General features: G+C 46.2%; 1 protein-coding gene across 1 annotated transcript in view; it reads right to left on the reverse strand.

Moving 5' to 3' along the window:
* fat2 (FAT atypical cadherin 2) overlaps positions 1-19,082 on the reverse strand; it is an 85,376-nt gene that overhangs the window by 569 nt on the left and 65,725 nt on the right. The window contains 7 exon segments of the mRNA XM_080008312.1: positions 1-3,216; positions 7,883-8,163; positions 8,315-8,463; positions 8,621-8,720; positions 13,099-13,252; positions 13,893-14,346; positions 18,044-18,198. The exon segment at positions 1-3,216 is cut by the window's left edge and continues 569 nt beyond it. Coding sequence (XP_079864438.1) covers positions 2,666-3,216; positions 7,883-8,163; positions 8,315-8,463; positions 8,621-8,720; positions 13,099-13,252; positions 13,893-14,346; positions 18,044-18,198 — 1,844 coding nt within the window. The 3' untranslated portion in view covers positions 1-2,665.

The raw sequence follows: 19,082 nt of genomic DNA on the forward strand, positions 1-19,082 counted from the left end.
CATAGTCATGAACCCTTTCCCAGGCTGAGAAATGGCATCGCTGCAATGCAGAATTTGTTCACAAACACTAACATTTGTTCCAAGAAAAATACTGTTGACAAATGAACACCAATTGGGAGCGTGGGGGGAAACACTTACGTATGCAAATTAAGCTGCAGAATTTCACAGTACTGGTACACAGTACACTAACATCGTCGACAGAAGCAACGCACAAGACTGAAAAACAGCTATTTCACATTGAATTTGACATGGGTTCTGCTGAGTCTGTTTTGTGTCTTTCAACCATAATGAGGATCCAGCCCCATCCACTGTGACGGACAAACTTTAAGCCACAGGAGCCGTTTAAATTTTTAATCTGCATGAAATGTACTTAATATATTCTTAATGGGACGTTTTTTGGTTTTTTTTGCATATAAACCTTTTTATATTTATTACCTTTTTATAAGTATTGCATATATTCTGCATAATATTTATTTAGCTATTTAACAAAATAATTTTATATACAAGCACAAACACAGGGCAGCCTATGGGCATTTCATTCTCCCATTGGACCAATTATTTGCCGCAATGCAACATTCCTGATCTCTTTATTAGTACATAATGAATACAACTTATCTTACTAAGTGCCGCTCTCAAGAGTCCTACTGACCATCGTCATGGTAACAGCTTTGCAGTCTTTCATCGAATTACTGCGTTAGAGCCTATGTACCTAAATCAGCACACAAAGAGCTAATGCAGCGGGACAATTGAACGAATGAAAGGTGGGTGTTTGGAATTTGCTGCATTCTAAGGGTTGACTCTTCGGTCACTAATTGCGCCGTGAATCGTGCATCGCCTGCGTCCGCTATCTGCCCCGTCTCAAGGTCCGAGTCACAAAAGACGTTGCGCCAATGATGTCCCAGCGCAAACACGCCCATAAAGTTTTGCAGCTGAGTGCAATTTGTCCTTGTTTTTGCGTCTGATTGCAATTATCCATGTGGCAAAGGATCAATGGTGGCTTTGCGCCAAGAACACAGTAGGCAGGACAACGGCAGAGATGTGGAAAGTCGACCGACGAGGTGCAGAGGCATTCCCCAAAACTTCAGGCAAGGAATTCAAACCTGACAGTATTTGGGTTTTGATATCCCGGTCGGTCGGTGCTGTTGGTGTTGTTGGTGCTGTACGCACGCCTTCAGGCCGTAGAAGGAGGTGGCGTGATTTGAAGCGGGGGGGACAAAGGATCAAAATACAATTCCCACAATGCCTCACAGGCTTCCAAAATGAGACACTGAGCCATACCACCATCACCGCAAATAATATGTATATTTTTTGTATTCAGTTTTTTTGCTGGTGAACGTCACAGGGGGATATGACATATAAACACAATTATCGTTGTTGAGTTACCATCATTGACTGTCTGCCGTCCTCTGTTCGAAGGCTTCTGGAGAAAGGTTTCAGATGCCGCCCTCGCCACCTCAGCTTTGGGTGCCGCGCCCCGAGCGGGGAGGGGGCGGTCCACGAAACAGATTTACAGATTTATTCCTTAATTCTAGTGCCGAACTCCGAAATTTGTCAGTGAAATCTGACTCTGGCGCACGGCTGTCCTCGATCGGGACGCACGGAGTGCCGTGCCCGACGATTCACGCATGTTCAAATACATTTAACGATTCCCCTTATTTATAATTCCTAATTGAAATGCGATCCTTGTGCATTTTTGAAAGCTTCTATCTGTTTTATCCTGTTATCGTAATCTATACTGACTGACAGCACCGCGGTCATATGTTGACTTTCACCGCGGTAAGAAGAAGAATCCTACCGTCACAGCCCTAGCTTCAGTTACCACCAGGTCTCTGCAGGCGGTAATAATTTCATTCATGCAGCGTGTGGCTTTTAGCGCTGGCGTTTGTGAATTGGACACGTTTTTGCAACGAGGCTCCTCTGCATTGAATGTGGCCAATTTTGCACCAAATGTATTCATAATAGCTCATTTAAATATGTGCGAATAGCACCGGTGCGTTTGACCGTTTGCGGGTGCTTTGAGAATCACACGGTTTCTTTTTTGTCTTGTTTGTGCAAGTTTAGCGGCCGCAAGAGCCATCCTTTTGTGATCTCGCCCCTCGGTTCTCTGGGGGCGAACTTAGGGACGAACTGGGCGGCTGTCTGTTTGGACAGACATCCGCCCCGCCCTCATCTGTCTTCAGTTCTCCTTTGCCTTTCTAACCACAAGAGTCCACGGCCAATAATACTGTTCAGGATTCACAATAAAACAAAGAGTGTCACGGTCTCTCCGTCTCAGAGAGAGAGAAGTCTGCTGAACTTCAGCTGAACCCTCTTTCAGATCCAGAGACGTCTTCATTTCAGCCCTGTCTTGTCTAGCACAGCAAGACTTGGAAAAGAGAAAGAAATTAAACAAAAGACGTCTGAACCTTAGTTTTGCACGGCGCTTTCATCCACACAAAGTCAATGTGTGTGTGTGTGTGTCTGTGTGCGTGTGTGTGTGTGTGTGTGTGTGTGTGTGTGGGTGTGTGTGTGTGTGTGGAGTGAGTGGTGGGGAGGCAATGTGCTCTGTTACTTTTAGAAACGTCCCGTCTACACAAAGGTGCCAAACGAGCATGTTTACTCTCAACTATTCAGCGTCGTGGACTCAAACAGTGTATAATGAATAGGTTTCAAAAGACGCTTTCTCCTAAAACATGACCTCCTCGCAGCTCCCGTAATCGCTCTCCACCAGGTCGGAGCCGTCGTAGCTGCGTGGGTTTTGTCGCGCGGCAGGAGCCCGGGTCTGGGGCTGGGCCGAGTTTGGGTTGAGGTTGCAGTTGGGGTTGGGGTTGGGGGGCGGCGGCGGCGGCGGCGGCGGCGGCGGGCTGACCCGCTCGGCGTAGGATGGCATGGCCACGCTCAGACGCATGCTGAGCCTCTTGTAGCCTCCCGACACGTTGTCCAGGCTGCGGGCGTGCGGCGTGGGGTAGTAGCTGATGGCCGTGTACTCGTTGGGGCACTGGGGGCTGGGCAGCGGCTGCCCGTCAGGGCCCAGGAAGTCGTCCAGGTTCTGGTTGCTGTAGCAGGGCGGCAGCGGCGCGCGCCGGTCGCCGCGCTCCAGCGGGAAGGGGAAGCCGCCGAAACGAGAGTTCCTGCGCGACTCCATCGTGGAGGGGGAATAGGTGTCCTCCACGATGTCAAACTGGGGGAACTCCTGGACGGTGGGACGGCCAAAGTAGTCAGGGTCCGCTGGGTACACTGGGGACAAAGAAAACATGTCGGTTTATTACCTAGTTTTGTTTAATTTTCAAAGTTTTGCCAAAATGCAGACAGTTGTAGGAGTCGTGACAAGAAGTGCTTTGTCTTCGAGCTGCTCAACAACAGTCACAGCATAAAGGAACAGAAGATGAGACAAAAAACAAAAAAATAAAAGATAAAATAGGGCGTATACAAAGGGAAACGAACATATAACCCCTTAATGATTACCTGTTTTAGAAGACAGGTCGCCCGTCAGTTGCTCTACTATACAACGAGTCACAGTTGAATGAGTGAAATGCATTGCAGCGCTGTTCAATCCATGACATGGATTGAAACCTCAACTCAAGAAGCCGCTATCTGGTATCAACATTTCTGAAAATACATCAAGGCCATTCAAGTATTTTAGTAAGTCATCTCTTCATGGTGGCGTCACTTTTCCTCAAAGGCACATGACTATCCTGATACGTGACACACCAGCCAGGGGTGGATGCAGATTATTTTCAGGCGGTGGGCACAGTGGGAAACAACAGTTTAATTAGGGGGACCGACAACAAAAAAGTCCGCCACTCTCTTTTCAACATTTTGCTCACAGTCCCGGCCTAAAGCCATTTACCTGCAAATATTGAGTTATGGTCATATCGCCCCCTACTGGCAGGGAGTGGATTGTAGCTGGACTGTACATGGTGAAATCCGCCCCAAATTTGACAGGTTTGCTCAGAGTCCCGGCCTCAAGACATTTACGTGCAAATACTGAGTTATGGTCAGAGTGGTGCCTACTGGCGATAGAAAATGACATGGTTTATACTTTGATGTTTACTCCTCCTTAAGACATCTTAGTCCATCGCACAGTGTCCGATGGTCACGAAAGTGCTCGGCTGCGTCCACCGGTATCTCATCAGCAAGCGACACGTGCGAGGGCGAGGGCCCACTCATAGCTGCTGGCAGCTCTCCTCAATCTTGTTTTCATCGGCTACATTAACTCTTTCGGGGTGTAAGGGAGGTGCATATGACCTTCTAATTTTGCAGTGTCAACATTAAAACTCTGATGGACACGTCCCCTTGTTTATGACATCTCATCATCGTATCCTCAATGTCCAACATTTATTGTCAAATATTACTATTTACAGCACTGTCAGTTTTCACGTATGGAATATCAATTACAAAACTTTTAAAAATGATAATCAATACTCTTCAGCTCTGTAGTAAACAAGAACTCTCACATAATTTCACAGTGAAATTGAGAACAATAACAACAATATCCTATACTGCTCATCAGTTATTAGTGCAACTTGTACAACTGAAGTATGCAACCATATTACATCATAGAAGCGCTAACTGAAGTTAAAAATGGGATTTAATAAATCAGCCAATGGGATGAAAATTTGCATTTTTCCAATTAAGAACAAAATATTAAACGTTTCTTTACTTGTATGGATAATGAAAAACAAATGGAGTTCCTCGCCAGTTCCTGTGCCCACTTTTACTGTGTTTTTATTTGATATCTATTTGTTTCCGTTACTGTCCCACTAATAAGAAACAACATTCTTAAACCCAACTGAGTTAAGGGACTGCCCTGGTCACTTTGTATTGGAAAAAATTAAACAAAAAGAGAGCTAATGCAAGAGCCAAGGAAAGTGACCGTGGGGGGCGGCCATAGCTTGGTATCCTGAAAACATTAAAGCTGAGGGTGTTCTGTAGCCTCCAGTACTTTAAAGAACACGGTGTGCAACAAAGTACATCCCATCTCATCTACATTCCTGTCTTTAGTTGTTTATTTTCTTCTCCTCCTCATGCTGTGTCGAAGGGTGAACCAGAGCTGCACATCGCTCTGTTTGCCGAGGTTGTTTGGTTCACGTGAAAGAGCATAATGGAGTGTTAATGCATAGGGCTGGTGCTTAGTGGGCCCTCTGGGATGCTGGGTCAGACAAAAGCCAAAAAAGGAAGCGAAATCAGGGAACAAGAGAACAACGCATCAGGAATGAGAATAAGAGAGTTAGAATACCAAAACAGTGTTATCACTGCAGCCTCATAAATCAGTGGGAAAAGCGGACTTTTGATCAAACAGTAATCACCCCTTACAAATGTACCTCTTGTCATACGACAAACAAAGGTGAGATGGGATGGGAAGGAAGGGGGAGGGAAGAGTGTGTTTATCATTACCAACACCATTAACGGCCTGTAGAGGTATAGATAGAAGAATAAATACATTTCAATCGACCGACGCACGACGGTGGACAATGCAAAGCCTTTGTTTATGTCCTTTCCGCGCTCCACAACAATCCAATCTGCGTCCGACGACACAGTCGAGGATCGACTTAAGGGCGGCGGCCATGAAAATGAAAATCCGAAAATAGATTTGTTTGTTCGTCAGGTGTTTTCGTCTGAATCACGGCAAGGACTGAAGTGTCCAAAAGTAGATGAAAAGACGTCTTGTTCTCAAACACTTCTGTGGAACGGTGCTTGTGGGAGGCATGCGGATTTAACATGGCTGTCTAAGACAATGTCTTTTTGTGTGGGCTTTCCGGGAATCTAGTTCAAATAAGCTCCCTGGGTCCTTTTGGGGGGGGATGTTAACAAAGAAATAAGATGACATAAAAACTTTTTTTTCTTTTTTTGGTGACATAAAAAAGTTTAAATGTGGGAATTCAAACAGCTTTCGGTGTACAGGGTTAACTCTCGATGTGTCAAGACTCAAGTGCGTGCATAGAAAACTCTTGGCGGGTTTGAAGCCCGATGCAGATGCTCGAACTCGGAGAACCTCAGCCCCCAGCGCAGAGGACGGGAGCGGAAATTGCACCGTCCTGGGGCCTCCCGGTGGCTCCACCGGATAAGCGTGCGTACCCCACAGGCAAAATGCTTGCAGTGACTCAGGTTTGAATCCAGTCTGCAGTCATTTGCCGCCTGTCTCTCTCTCTCCCTCCCCACTTCATTTCCTGTCTCTCTCCGCTGCTCTCGGCGATCAAAGGAAAAACAAAAAAATTGCCCAAAAAATGTTAAAGAAGAAATCGCACCGTCCTTCCCTTGAGCAACACACGCGGCTGAGCAAAGGAGCGCAGGAGCAAAGGAAGACGGGAGTCTCCTTGGCATGGGCTGATAAGGTCACCGCACCCTTTTCCCCCCCGCGATGAATGGGCTGCCAGGCGGGCAGGGATGGCTCTCCCCGGAGCCAAGCAAGACGAACAGTCAGCATCAAAGACCCTCCCCCCCCCCCAGCTCTACACCCTCCGTACGGTGCAGGGGAACATGTATGAATCGCCGCTAGATTGAAGTTACGATCGATTTGACAAATGAAAAACACTGGTGCAAGGAGAGAGTGGCTGGTGAAGGGAGAGCAATAAAGAAATCTGAAAGATGAAAATCACGAGACACAAGACAGCAAGGGAGAAATAGCGCAGAGAAAAAAACAAAAGTGTGTGAGAAGGAGAAGGGGAGAGAGAGAGAGAGAGAGAGAGACGGACTTGAAGATGAATGATATTGATGGGCGGAGATGAAACAAAGGGAAATCATTTTTATTTCCTGATGGCACGGCAGACAATGGCCTCCTCCCCCTCATGTTTCACCCCCTCAGTAATTTCATCCACAGCGTGCGATGACAGATGACTTGGCCGAACCAGGCGTGTTCCCCGTGACCGACCTGTGTGCACCCAAGGAATGACCTTCTGAATCTGGTTTTTAGACCCCAGTATTTGGCCATGTCTGGATTTAGACTGGAAGCCTAGAACTAAGCCGGTTAGTTTCCCGGCTGCTCCTGGTAGCACGCTGAAGTGTCCTTGTGCACGAAATGTAACCCCCTTAAATGCCCGGGTTAAGCAGCCCACTGCTGCTACATACGTCAGATACTAGGACGGGTAAATGCAGATAACTACTTTCCCCCAGAGGCATTAATAACGTATATAATAAATAAACAAGTCGACCTTTCTACCACAACTCAACTGCTGCAAGGTGACATTTGTCATTAACCATGTTGTTACACCAAACAAAAACTAAATTGGTTGCAATACCAGTCCCGGCCAAAGAACATTGACTACACACTCATCACCCGACATCACATGAACTAATAAAGGACAAATATGAAATAACAAATTGAAGGTCAAATTGCCACAGAGCTGTAGTTGAGGGACCACTCAAGCAACTGCCCCAGTTTATTATTTTTGTACTGAGGAGTTCTATCAAACTGGTTAAGGTTCGTTTTGGTTCAACTTTACTCTTGCGTCTAATTGCCGCCCATTTATGGATTGTGCAAAGTAGGTCTTTCATACACATTTTTTCCATTTTCTTCTCCATTTGTCAGCTAATTGCTGACAGGATCAGACATTTTTACAAGTTGTCAAAAAATACAATGCATCCGTCACTGTTTTTTTTTTGTAAATGGGAGAAGGTCTGGTCTGTTCAGGCTTATTGAAAATTTCAATGAGCCATTTGCTGGTTGTGAATTATTTTCAATACAAGTTCAGTGTTGAAGAGTGCTCTTTCTGTGTGTGATAATACTGGTCATCTTAAAGCTGACTGTCATGACAGTCAAATGTCTCAAATCAGGAGTCGTGCTACCCCTAACACACACACACACACACACACACACACACACACACACACACACACACACACACACACACACACACACACACACACACACACACACACAAACATAGCATTACATCCAGGTTACCTTCATAGTCCATGTCCCACTGGTTCTTCCTGATGGAGTCGTTGTCAGAGCTGGAGGGGGGTCTGACGGGGAGGTGCGGGGCAACACTGCACACCACCGGCCCCTGTGTTTTTGGGGAGGAAGCCCTGCCTCCAGAGGAAATGATCTGGCTGCGCGGCCGCAGCGAGCGGAAGGGCGTGTGGTCATGGTCGTTCGCAGAACGCATCATTGTGCTCATCTCGATGGGATTCGCTTCCTGGTTGTTGGCCATGATGCTCTTCGTCAGACTAGGCTGAAAGTAGCTGCGGGTGTGAAATATTTAATTTGGATAGATTAGATCTTCCACTGGTTGTACTATGAGAAGCGTAGGATGGCGAAGGGACCACACCAAAACAATCAAAATGTCGTTTTAATGTGTTGTATTGTGTACAAGAACTCAGACGTGGCTCTCACCCATTGGAGTCCTGGACACATTCCGGTTTCTTCTTCTTCTGCTGAACGTAACGCTTCCTGATGCAGACGAAGAAGCCAACTAAGAACAGTAAGCCTAGAATGCTGGCACTGATCTCCATGACCTCCACGTAACCAACCGCAGGAGACACCTGGAAGATAGACAGGTAAATGAAAGATGAATTTATTGGTTGATTGACACACCGGACAGCTGACTGATGTTCTGAAAAAATACCATTTTTACATTAAGGCAGCATAAAACAGGCAGAAATATGATTGAGGTCATAGAGGTTTGTAAGTGTTAATTACCTGCGGCAAAGGATCACAGTGTATGGATCCCTCCGAGAATTTACAGTCAAAACCAGTGGAGCAAGGATTGGGTGAGCATGCGTCAATCAGGTTCCGACACCTATCAGGAGAAATGATAAGATAAGTTAATACTTTATTAAAGAAATGAAGGGCTTAGATTTGGGGCTATTGCTGAAAACATCCAATCAGCTTTATGATGGTTGGTACATATGGAGGAGACGGAGCCTGGCGGTGTTAATGTTTTGAATGCCGCGGCCCAGTTTGAAATCAGAAAATCTCCGGCCCGCAGGCTACTAAACAGAACAATTCCATGTGAACGTGGGCCTCCGGCAACACAGCGCAAATTAATAATCCATTCACATACACGTTACAATCTGTAAGGCAACAAATGTAAGAAATTCATTGCAAATAGTGAATTGTTAATGGATTGTTTATGATCCGGATCAAAAATAGATCAGATAAATGAAGAATATGACATTTCATTCCCATGGCTTTGTTTTATTAATTCTGATTACTTTTTAAAAATTTAAACATTTCATCATAAATATTTCATGGTCATTTCAAACTTAATTACAAATTGAAAATTTAAAATGTTTTATTTATTTATTGTAAATGACGTCTCGTTGACCATCTGCAGTACTTTCACGGCCCATCAGGGTGGCCACAGCCCACGCTTTGGGAAACACTGCTTAATAGAGTGCTTCAGGAATGAGTCCTAAAACCCGTAAAGTTAACATTTCTGCACTTCCGGTTCCCTTGTCTCAAAGTCAGTAGGATTTTTGAATGGGTTTTTGGTTATATGCCTAAAATAAGGTCTCTGGCTAACACCAGCTAAAGAGATTTTCACGTTTGGTTCTACGGCATAAAATGCGTCAGTAAGTACCCCACTCCTGGATCATGAAGCTTTTTCACGTCTTAAAAAAGGGGGTCGCTACCAAGTGGCTAAATGAGACTACAGAGGCTGTCGGGGATGTCATCACGCCGAACACGGAAAGTACTACTCACTAGTCCGCCTCCACAGCCTCGAGTGGTGTTTATACTGGTGCTCTGCGAACTGTTCTAACTCAAACTTTCCGGGCTTTTGTAGAAGAGGTAAGCAAGAACAAAATCAAATGACCAGTTGGAAGGTCAGTGGTGGTGACGTGGAAGTCATGCCACCGTGGTGTAGTTCCCTTCTCACCCGACGTCAGCTTTTTACTGCCGCCGATTGCATTCACACTCAGGAAATCATAAAAGTAGAGTCCATTTGTGAAGATTGTCTTTGCTGAAAAACGAAAACGTGTAAGTATCATAAACTTTTTTGCTTGCCACAGAGTTTATTTTCTGCAATAATCCAAAAGCCAATGGAAAAATCCCATTGGCTTTTGGTCGAGGGAACCAGGGCGATGTGGACTACCAGGTTGGCCTACATCACTACGTCGACCCTGCAGCGCTCCATAAGCAACACAGGGAATGGACCCCCAGTGTCAGTGCCAACATGCAAGTCCACAGGAGCTCAGATGTGTCGTTGTTCGCTAGAATAGGTGTGTGTGTGTATGCGTCAGCGAGGCTACTGAGCTAGTTCCAGCTTTTAGGAGCTCTTTCCCTATCGAAAGTCACTGAAGAATGGCCCCGGAACTGTTTGTACTTTGCAGCCAAACTGCGGTGGACTGCCAGCGTCGGGAAGCAGCGTAAAGAAAAGAGGGCGAGGACGGAGGGGCAGCACGCAGGCTGGCTCCTTGGCCGAGAAGCGACGGTCCAATTTGGCCACGAGAAGACGCTCTGCTTTGGTAAAACGGGCATTGTCAGCGCTCTCCTCCATCACTGCTGCACAGACAAACAGCCCCACCCGCAGGAACGGCTGGCGGATCCCAGATTGCTCTGTGGCGTTACAATGGTACTAACAGAACACTGCTGTTTCATTTGCATAAGTCTAGTGGAGAATTTCTCCAAGTCATTTCCCCGTTGGTTCCCAATGTCCCCACCGAGCAGCGGGGAAAATTAGCTGTGGGAGTCCGGGTGCAAAGCGTCTGTGTTATGAGGAGGCCGGGAGGACAAAGCACAGGTTTTCTAGTAGTTTTGGTGGGAATGTGCCATTTTTGTTTCCACATGGAGCTCAAACACCAAAACTGCAGCTTTTTATTTTATATTTTGATTTGTTACACTTTTACTTTGACCAAAACTTTGCTTTTCCAAAACAAATGTAATTACCCCACATGGACAAGAGGATACAGTACCTTCTTACTACCAAGACCTCCAGTGTACTGCTGAGAGTCTCCATCCAATAACACAAGCTCCTGATATCCACTCTTTCCCTGCTTAAAGTTTCTCCCTTATTTGTCGATGTTGTTTCGACTTTTTCTTGGCCATCTGAGGGCAAAAAAAAAAACCTCTCTGTAAACGTGGATCTGTGAAGCCAAGCGCACAAGTGATGAAGTGTGACACAATAAAGGAAGCTCCTGAGTAAGCTTTTCTTAACTTAGAGCCTTTATAGACCACAACAAGCCAAAAATTTCACTCACAAATTCCGAACTTCTTGGAGCTTACTGTGAGCCGTTCCGTCGACTCACTGCGGTAAAACCACGCCGCGCAGTAAACTGGAGACAAATTGGCTTGGTGCCGCGCACGCCAGGACTACGAGTGAGCTTGAGTGGCCCTTCGGATTAAATCCAAAGGTGAGCCGGATTCGACGTCACGCAAGTGAGTTGGACGAGACGACCCCCGAATCACAAATTGTAACTCAAACGAGTGAAAATGTGACCAGCGCCTGCACTTTTCCCTCACTGTTAAAGCTTTACCGCGGCCCGTTGTATTATCTATCCCCGCGGAGGCTGTAAACCTCTGATTACTACTAGAACTGTATGTCAGCCTGAGTCTGTTGTCTGCAGGAACTGGAATGTCCTTCACTGTTGCCTTTTGTCTGTATGTGAGGTCTGCCACGCCCGGATCCACCCGGCTGGTACTCTTCTTTTGTTCTTTTGTCACATATTGTTGATCCGTCTCTGCGTCGAATGTCATTGAGACCAATTCCAACGGTTATTTCACTCAGTGAATAGCAGCAATCCGTACGTTATTGTGTTTTTCATCTCGTCTACGCTGTCAGGCCCTCCGCCCTGCGATTAAATGTGACTCACAGCAGGGCGGAGGGCCCCTGACAGCGCTAGACGAGATGACCAAAACACAATAACGTACGGATTGCTTGATATTCAACTGAGAGAAATAACCAGTCTGGACAATTGGGTATAATGCTGTCATTCCGACGAAGGACGACGGAATGTTACCAATAATGTGACCAAAAATGGTGCAACTTTGGCCTTTAGAGGATACTGCCGCTGTGACCAGCTATTACATCCCTAAAGGTAAAATACTGTCTTTTTTTTCAGACACACACACACACACACACACACACACACACACACACACACACACACACACACACACACACACACACACACGCACACACACACACACACACACACACACACACACACACACACACACAGACATACACACACACACACACACAACATATACGCACAATTTAGAGAACATAATTATCTTACACCTCACCACAGAGCCTCACATGTTGGCTTGCATGTAAAACTAGTATCAGATGAATTTGCCGTTGCTTTATGTGGGAGAAAATGCGAAACCAATAAATTGCTTAGGACCCATTCTATGCACTGCTCCGTGTGACAGCACATGCATTAAAAAAATATCACCTGACTGACAAAATAATAACCCAGCATGATAATACACCATATCTTGTTCTGTGTGAGTGTGGAGGTAAACGCAATGTCCACTGGACGCTGGTAATGTGCGAGGGGGACGGTTTGATAACACGGGCTATCTTAATGGAACGGAGCAGAAGGACAAACGCAAAATGCGCCGCCGTGCAGCTGTGGGTTTTTTTCTTTTTTTTTGTGAAGGTTATAGTGGAAATATCCTTGAGTTGCAGCGGTGAACAAACAGCCTGTGACATTCAAGTGTTTGTACACCTGCGTGGAGCCATTGCATGTATCTACCTACAATCAGTGTGCTTCTGTCAAGTGAAGTGAAATGTATTCAGAGAGAAGATTTGTGAACAATACAGACGCAAGATGCCGAACAGTGACGTCAAGTCTAACCCATGTGTGTGTTTACCACTTTCATTTTGATTTCATGACTATGATTTTGACCGTTTGATGACCCTGTGCGTGTACGTACGTTTACGTATGTGTGTTTATGTGGATGTTTGTGTTTGCGTTTTGTTTACGGGGCAATCGCGACCATGCTCCCCGGCAACCACGATTGCCCCACACCAACAAACGCTAGGGTTGCCTTTAATTGTCCTTTAATATCCATGCAGTGCAAACGTGTACGCACGGATTTGTGCTTGCGCATGTGAGGCAGTTCAGATGTATTGCTTCTGCTTCTATTCGCGTGTGTGCGTGCGTGCCCGCGTGCGTGTGTGTGTGTGTGTGTGTGTGTGTGTGCGTGCGCCCGCCCGCGAGCCTCACCGTGCGCCAGCGCCGTCCAGTGAGCAGTTGCAGATGTAACCTTGAGGCTTGGGCACGCACACGCCTCCGTGCGTGCATGGCTGCGAGGCGCAGAGGTTCCCTGCCAGCTCGCAGCGGGGGCCGTGGTAGTGACCGGGACATCTGCAGTGCAGCTCTGGAAAGGGAGGCAACGACGCACCCAAATGTTTGAGACATCGCACCGACAAGAGCGCGAGATTCAAGGTCTGAAATGCGGTTATCGTGGAATTCGGTTATGCCGAATTTCATTGACGGCAGCCTGGGATCTGCGGTTTATCTCATACCACGCTAAGCACACGGTGCGAGCTGGAGGGACGTGAGACGTAAGCTGGTTTGGCGTAACAGAGGAGTTAAGGAAACCACATCAGTTGCTTTTATTATCAGCTTTCGGGTTCCTCTGTTTAATGCAGCCTGTCCGGCGTGAAGAGATCTGTATCGCTTTGAGCCGCTCTGTTTGCTTTCATATCCACCCTGCTACACTTTTTCTCATAACAATGATATCCCAGCAAAATATTATTTCTCCCTTTATTGGAAGAAACAATGCTGTGCTTATCAGCTGCCACTTAAAGTAATGAAAGGAGTCAACGCACGACAACGTCCTTGGGTGATTCTGATGTATTACACAACAGGGCGGTGCCTCCAAACTTTGTAAATTTCTCATTGCCATACGGAAGATGTATTTTGCCAATAAATGATAACCTACCAAGAGCATTCCACTCAGCGGCACCTTTCATCAAAAAAAACTCCAAAGACCACATAAAAAAACTCTGACTGACCTCCGTTGGCTTCCTCCTCACATGCACCCCCGTTCCGACAGGAGTTGGTGGAGCAGCCCCCCAACCGGTCGCAGCATTTGTACGTCCCAAACACCCTCCTGTGCCCCGGCCCCGTCCACTGGCCGGCGTCTCCCAATAGGATGGGCTGCCGGTTGAACTCCAGGTCCTCCAGGCAGCCGATGAAGCCGCGTCCCTGGCTGGACTCCTGGGGGCTGGGCGGCCGAGCCGGGGAGGCGAAGAGCAGAGCGCCATGGGAGCGCATCATGCGGCACGGCTCCGTCAGGGCGACAGAGGCTGGGTGCTGCTGGTCCAGGGTCAGCCTCAGGACTGTGGAGTTGACCTCCAGCAGGACGTGGTGCCAGTGGCCGTCCGACACGGGGTCGGCCCTTTTGAGCAAGGAGCCCGTGAGAGCGTTGCCACAGCTGTACCTGAATCGCAGCTCCCCATTGGTCACCTGAGAACAGAGAAGATAAGGAGAGTGGGACGAGAAGGGTAAAGGATATTATATTAACAAATTCCTGTTTTCAGTTGGTGAGACCTCAGAAGTAAACTGAAACTCATACTGCACCATAAGGGACAGCACATTCTCAACCTTTTTCAGATGGAGGACCCTTAATTGGAGGGGCACTGGGCCACGGACCCCATTTGATTTGAGAAGATTATGGCAGGTACAAAGGATTTAGTCCAAACTTTCATACTTGTCGAGACTATAGTTAATGAGAGATACCATTGTACATTCTCTAATGGCGCTCAGGTCTTCTAAAGTAAATAATAATTCTACAAAACCATCATTATTCTATCATTCTTAACCTTTCTTAACCCTGTTTTTTTTCCATTCATCTCTACGTATTAGGCGATTTTGAAGATGTAACCGATATGGTGACAATAGAGATCTTTTTTTTTTCCTGCTCAAAGTTACCAAAATATAAAAATTATTTTTTTCCCTCTTGGAAACACTTGAAATTAGCCCCTGTCATCAATGCACACACCAAATACAGTCAAAAATATTTCATTGAACTTCTAAGGAAAGCTGAACCAGACACTGGATGAGAGAGAATGTGATCTGATGCCTCTGAAAGTGTAGAAAAGCACTTCTTGAGAACTGGGACGGATTATCCTGCATGGCAATTTTGGGTTTCGTCTTCTTTCGGGTCATTTCCCTTTGTTTGCCAAAACATCTAATGAAACCGTCGTCGATGATTCTCCTCCCTGCTCTCTCCCTCCCACCCACTCGGGATACCAACACCATCAGAATCAATCACCCACAAACCTTTACACCCTCTGCACCGTGAAACTCAACGCGCAGCGGCACTTCCTCTCACCTTTTATCTATTGACATGGTTTCATTATGCAACAGACAACATACGTTTTGAATAAAGATGGGATGTGTATTCTGAAAATTGTCAAGCGCTACTCTATATTCTGCTTGGTTTTCTTCAATCTCCAGCAGGTTGGTGATTATCTTCTTTTATTTTACTTCCTATCGCTAGACTGCTCAGTGGCAACTTTTGCTTTACTGGGATAGAGTTCAAATTTTAAGTAAGAGTGTCATTTGGCCTGCTCAACCCCATCCCAATCCATACCATTCTGACTGGGGCATACATTATGAGAAAATTAATATATTTATAGGTATTCAATTGGATAAATGTACTTTCAAGCGTATGATTTAAATGCATTTAATGAGTTTCCCATAAATGCATCCCTTGTGCAGGTTGGAGGGGTCTGAGCTGCCGCCCTATCTATCAAGAGTCTTTGTCTTTTTTTTTCTTTGGATTTTGGCCGGTGTTCTCTGGGTTATGTGGGCTAAGTGATGTGCAACAGGGCTGAATCTCAGGGGTTTTTCCAGTATTAGCACAGCTGATGGACTGTCAGCACCTTGTCGAGTCAAACGATTGATGGAGGGAAACCGTGTGTATCATGTTCATAGATAATCAACTGGCAGCTCTGACAGAGAGGACTAACAATGTTGGCTCAGGTTCAACACGCTGTGGCTGGAAATCTTTCCCCTGGCGAGTCCACGATGCATGGCAGCGCACATAATGGACACCAACCCACACACACCAAAAGTGCTTCTTCTTGTTCAGTCCTCAGTCTAATCTAAGTGAGTTTGATCAATGTGGTACATGTAATGGAAGGTTTTTGCTTGTGCATGTGAGGCAGTTTAAAAGTATTGTTGTATTGTATTCTGCTTCTATTCATGCGAGTGGGTTTGTGTGCGTGTGTGCGTGTGTGCGTGCGTGCGTGCGTGCGTTTGTGCGTGCGTGTGTGCGTGCGTGCGTGCGTGTGTTTGTGTGCGTGTGTGCGTGCGTGCGTGCGTGCGTGCGTGTGTTTGTGTGCGTGTGTGCGTGTGTGCGTGCGTGCATGCGTGTGTTTGCGTGCGTGCGTGTGTGTGTGTGTGTGCGTGTGTGCGTGCGTGTGTTTGTGTGCGTGTGTGCGTGTGTGCGTGTGTGCGTGCGTTTGTGTGCGTGTGTGCGTGCGTGCGTGCGTGCGTGTGTTTGCGTGCGTGCGTGCGTGCGTGTGTGTGTGTGTGTGTGTGTGTGTGTTCCACCTGCGCTCGCTGGCCTCTATGAACTCTTCTCTCCCGTGATATTTCGAGAACTGAGCTGTCACTCCTCATAAAGAACAGGGTCTTTCTCCTCCTGACAACTCAACCTTTTCTTCCCCTTCTGTTCAAACGGCTGCGATTTCCATTTCAAAGGTGAAATGGACGACTTTAAGGATGATGTTTTACAGATGTAAAACGCAACAGGGGCCAATGGGTGCCAACTAGGGTTTTTTTTTTTTTTCAGGTTGTTTTTTGGAGCCTGGGCCTCTTTACGGAGCTGATGAGGCGGAGTGGAGAGTGTAAATAGCGTCTCGTGCCGTGAGGAAGTCTGTCTGACGTCGAGGCAAAGAGGGATTAGACGAGGGACTCCTAGAAAGACCACGTTTGGCGATTCCTTTTGAAGCGGCTACTCCCTCACAATGAAAACGGAGCCGGGCCCCGGACTCCCCGCTCCGATTTAATCCAAAACCCTGGAGGTGGCGCCTCAGGGAGAATACAATGTGTCTTTTTGATTTTAGCAAGCATTAAAATGATTGAATATTCTGCCCGTGTGCCACGTGGATGTCACACAAATGAGCAACATCCACAAGGGGCAGCGCTGTGAATGGCATTTCAAGCTTTTTCTTCTTTTTTCCTTTTTTTTTAATCTGTTGGGAGAATTATTGATGTCTCCCAAAAAAAAATAACGATTCATTATTCTGTTTAAACTTGGCGCATTAATGAGGTACAGTATAGGCCGACGACTGTAGAATCAAGATGAATCCTTTTCTTTCCCTCTCGGCAATTGTAAGACACATCAATACACGTGCGCAGCAGCAAGCTTTTCATTACGGCTTCCACAGAGCTCTGCTTCTTCGCAGAACTGATGTGATGGAAAGGCTGCACTTGTCTCGCACGTGACAGGTTCTGGTGTCACAAAGCAAGTTAAAAGGACAAAGATAAACTGATTAGACCAGGCTGAGAAGAAGGATAAGGAAGGATAAGGAAGAAGGACTTCCATAATTTGTCCAGGAATGTATATTGTCATATTCTTAACCCGGTAACTACATTTCAACAACGTGGGGGAAGTGGTAATACCAAAGAAACAGACAGCACTTTTACACGCATCTGAAAGGTCAGACCATCAAAGCGATTTAATGGGCTTCCTTCCATGGATTTTGATTCATCTCTTTTCATCGCCTGTTTATTTTTATGGATGTCTTGTCAGGAAAAAGCAAAAACCAAACAATGTCTCAGAGGTCAGACATATTTTGTGGCCTCCAGATCGTAGTAAAGTCTAAAATGTATTAATCTTCAAAAATAAAATATTTTTTCCCTACTGTCTATAATCACAATAAACCACACGTATTTGTCAAGCATCAAGGTGTAAACAGGCGATGCGTAATGTTGACGGTGCGAACAATATTGATCCAGATTCCAAGTAATCTGCTGCTGCTTAGGCACCTTGTGAGCAGGGTCCATGGATAGAAGAAAAACAGGGAGGAAGAAAGGAAGGAAGAAAAACACAGAGAGGGAGAAGTGAAGCCTCCAGAACTAGAACTAGAGCAAGAAATATTGATTGAAAAATGGCTCTTGGCCTTGGCAAAGTCTGCGTCTCCATCTCTACCTGTAAAGTTCCGATGTCGCTCCCATTGGCGGCCATGATGAGGCCGTGCTGCTGGAAGGTCTTGAATCTCAGCGAGAGCCTGAAGTCCTGGCTGTCCTCGTCCATGTGGTGTAGGAACTTGACGTAGCCCTGACCGTCAAACCTCAGCGCAGATTCTAAAAGAACAGGAACACGGACAGGAAATTACTCTAATGCCTCTAATATTCTTTAGGTTCCTATCCAGAAGTACACGCATATTATGCATTATATTATAATATGTTTGTGGTGTGGGGATGGTGTGGCTTGAGTAGCCCCACCTGACCTGGATCTAGGTGATTGGGGTCATTGGGCTGCATAGCTGTTGCTCGTTGGTTGGTCTAACGGGCAACAGGTTAAAATCCCCATCCCCACACACACTCAGGAGAGGAGCCCTGTCATGACACATCACGTCTCTCTGCTCCTGGCTAATTCCAATTGGCCAACTCTCTACAATAAACGGCCGTTTACAACCCCCCCGTCTTCTGTGTCTCTGTGCCGGAGGGCCATGAAACGCCACCCATATGTCACGTTCGTAAAGGAGCCTCCACAAAGTCAAACATCAGAAAAGGGAAAAAAATTATTGGATCTTGACAATTTAGTCAATAGTTGTAAGAAGTTAATTTCGTGAATTGAAAACAGACAATGCAAAGTGTTGCTGTGACCCTGACGTGACGGCGTGTGGAGGTAAAAAGCAAAGTGGATAAATCAGAAGGTGAGCATCCATTTGCAAGTTTTTTTTATGTTTCTATGTCGTCTGACTCACGCTCCAAACGACATGACTTGTGTCTGTATTTTCCTACAGAGGAGCTCAGCGCACTCAATATTGTGTCTTAACTCAAAACCAAACCTCACACGGAGGTCTTATTCATCCAATTTAGATGGAACGTTGCAGTAGCGAGTGGCGATGAAATGAGCGGTAAATTAAAAGTAATTTGTGTTTTCTCCACTGACACACACACACGCCTGTCGCAGCGGACAAGAAAAACAACATCTGTGTTTCCTAACATAGGTTTGATCTTTT

Source organism: Zeus faber (genome assembly GCF_960531495.2).
Source record: "Zeus faber genome assembly, chromosome: 10".
NCBI classification, from domain to species: Eukaryota; Metazoa; Chordata; class Actinopteri; order Zeiformes; family Zeidae; genus Zeus; species Zeus faber.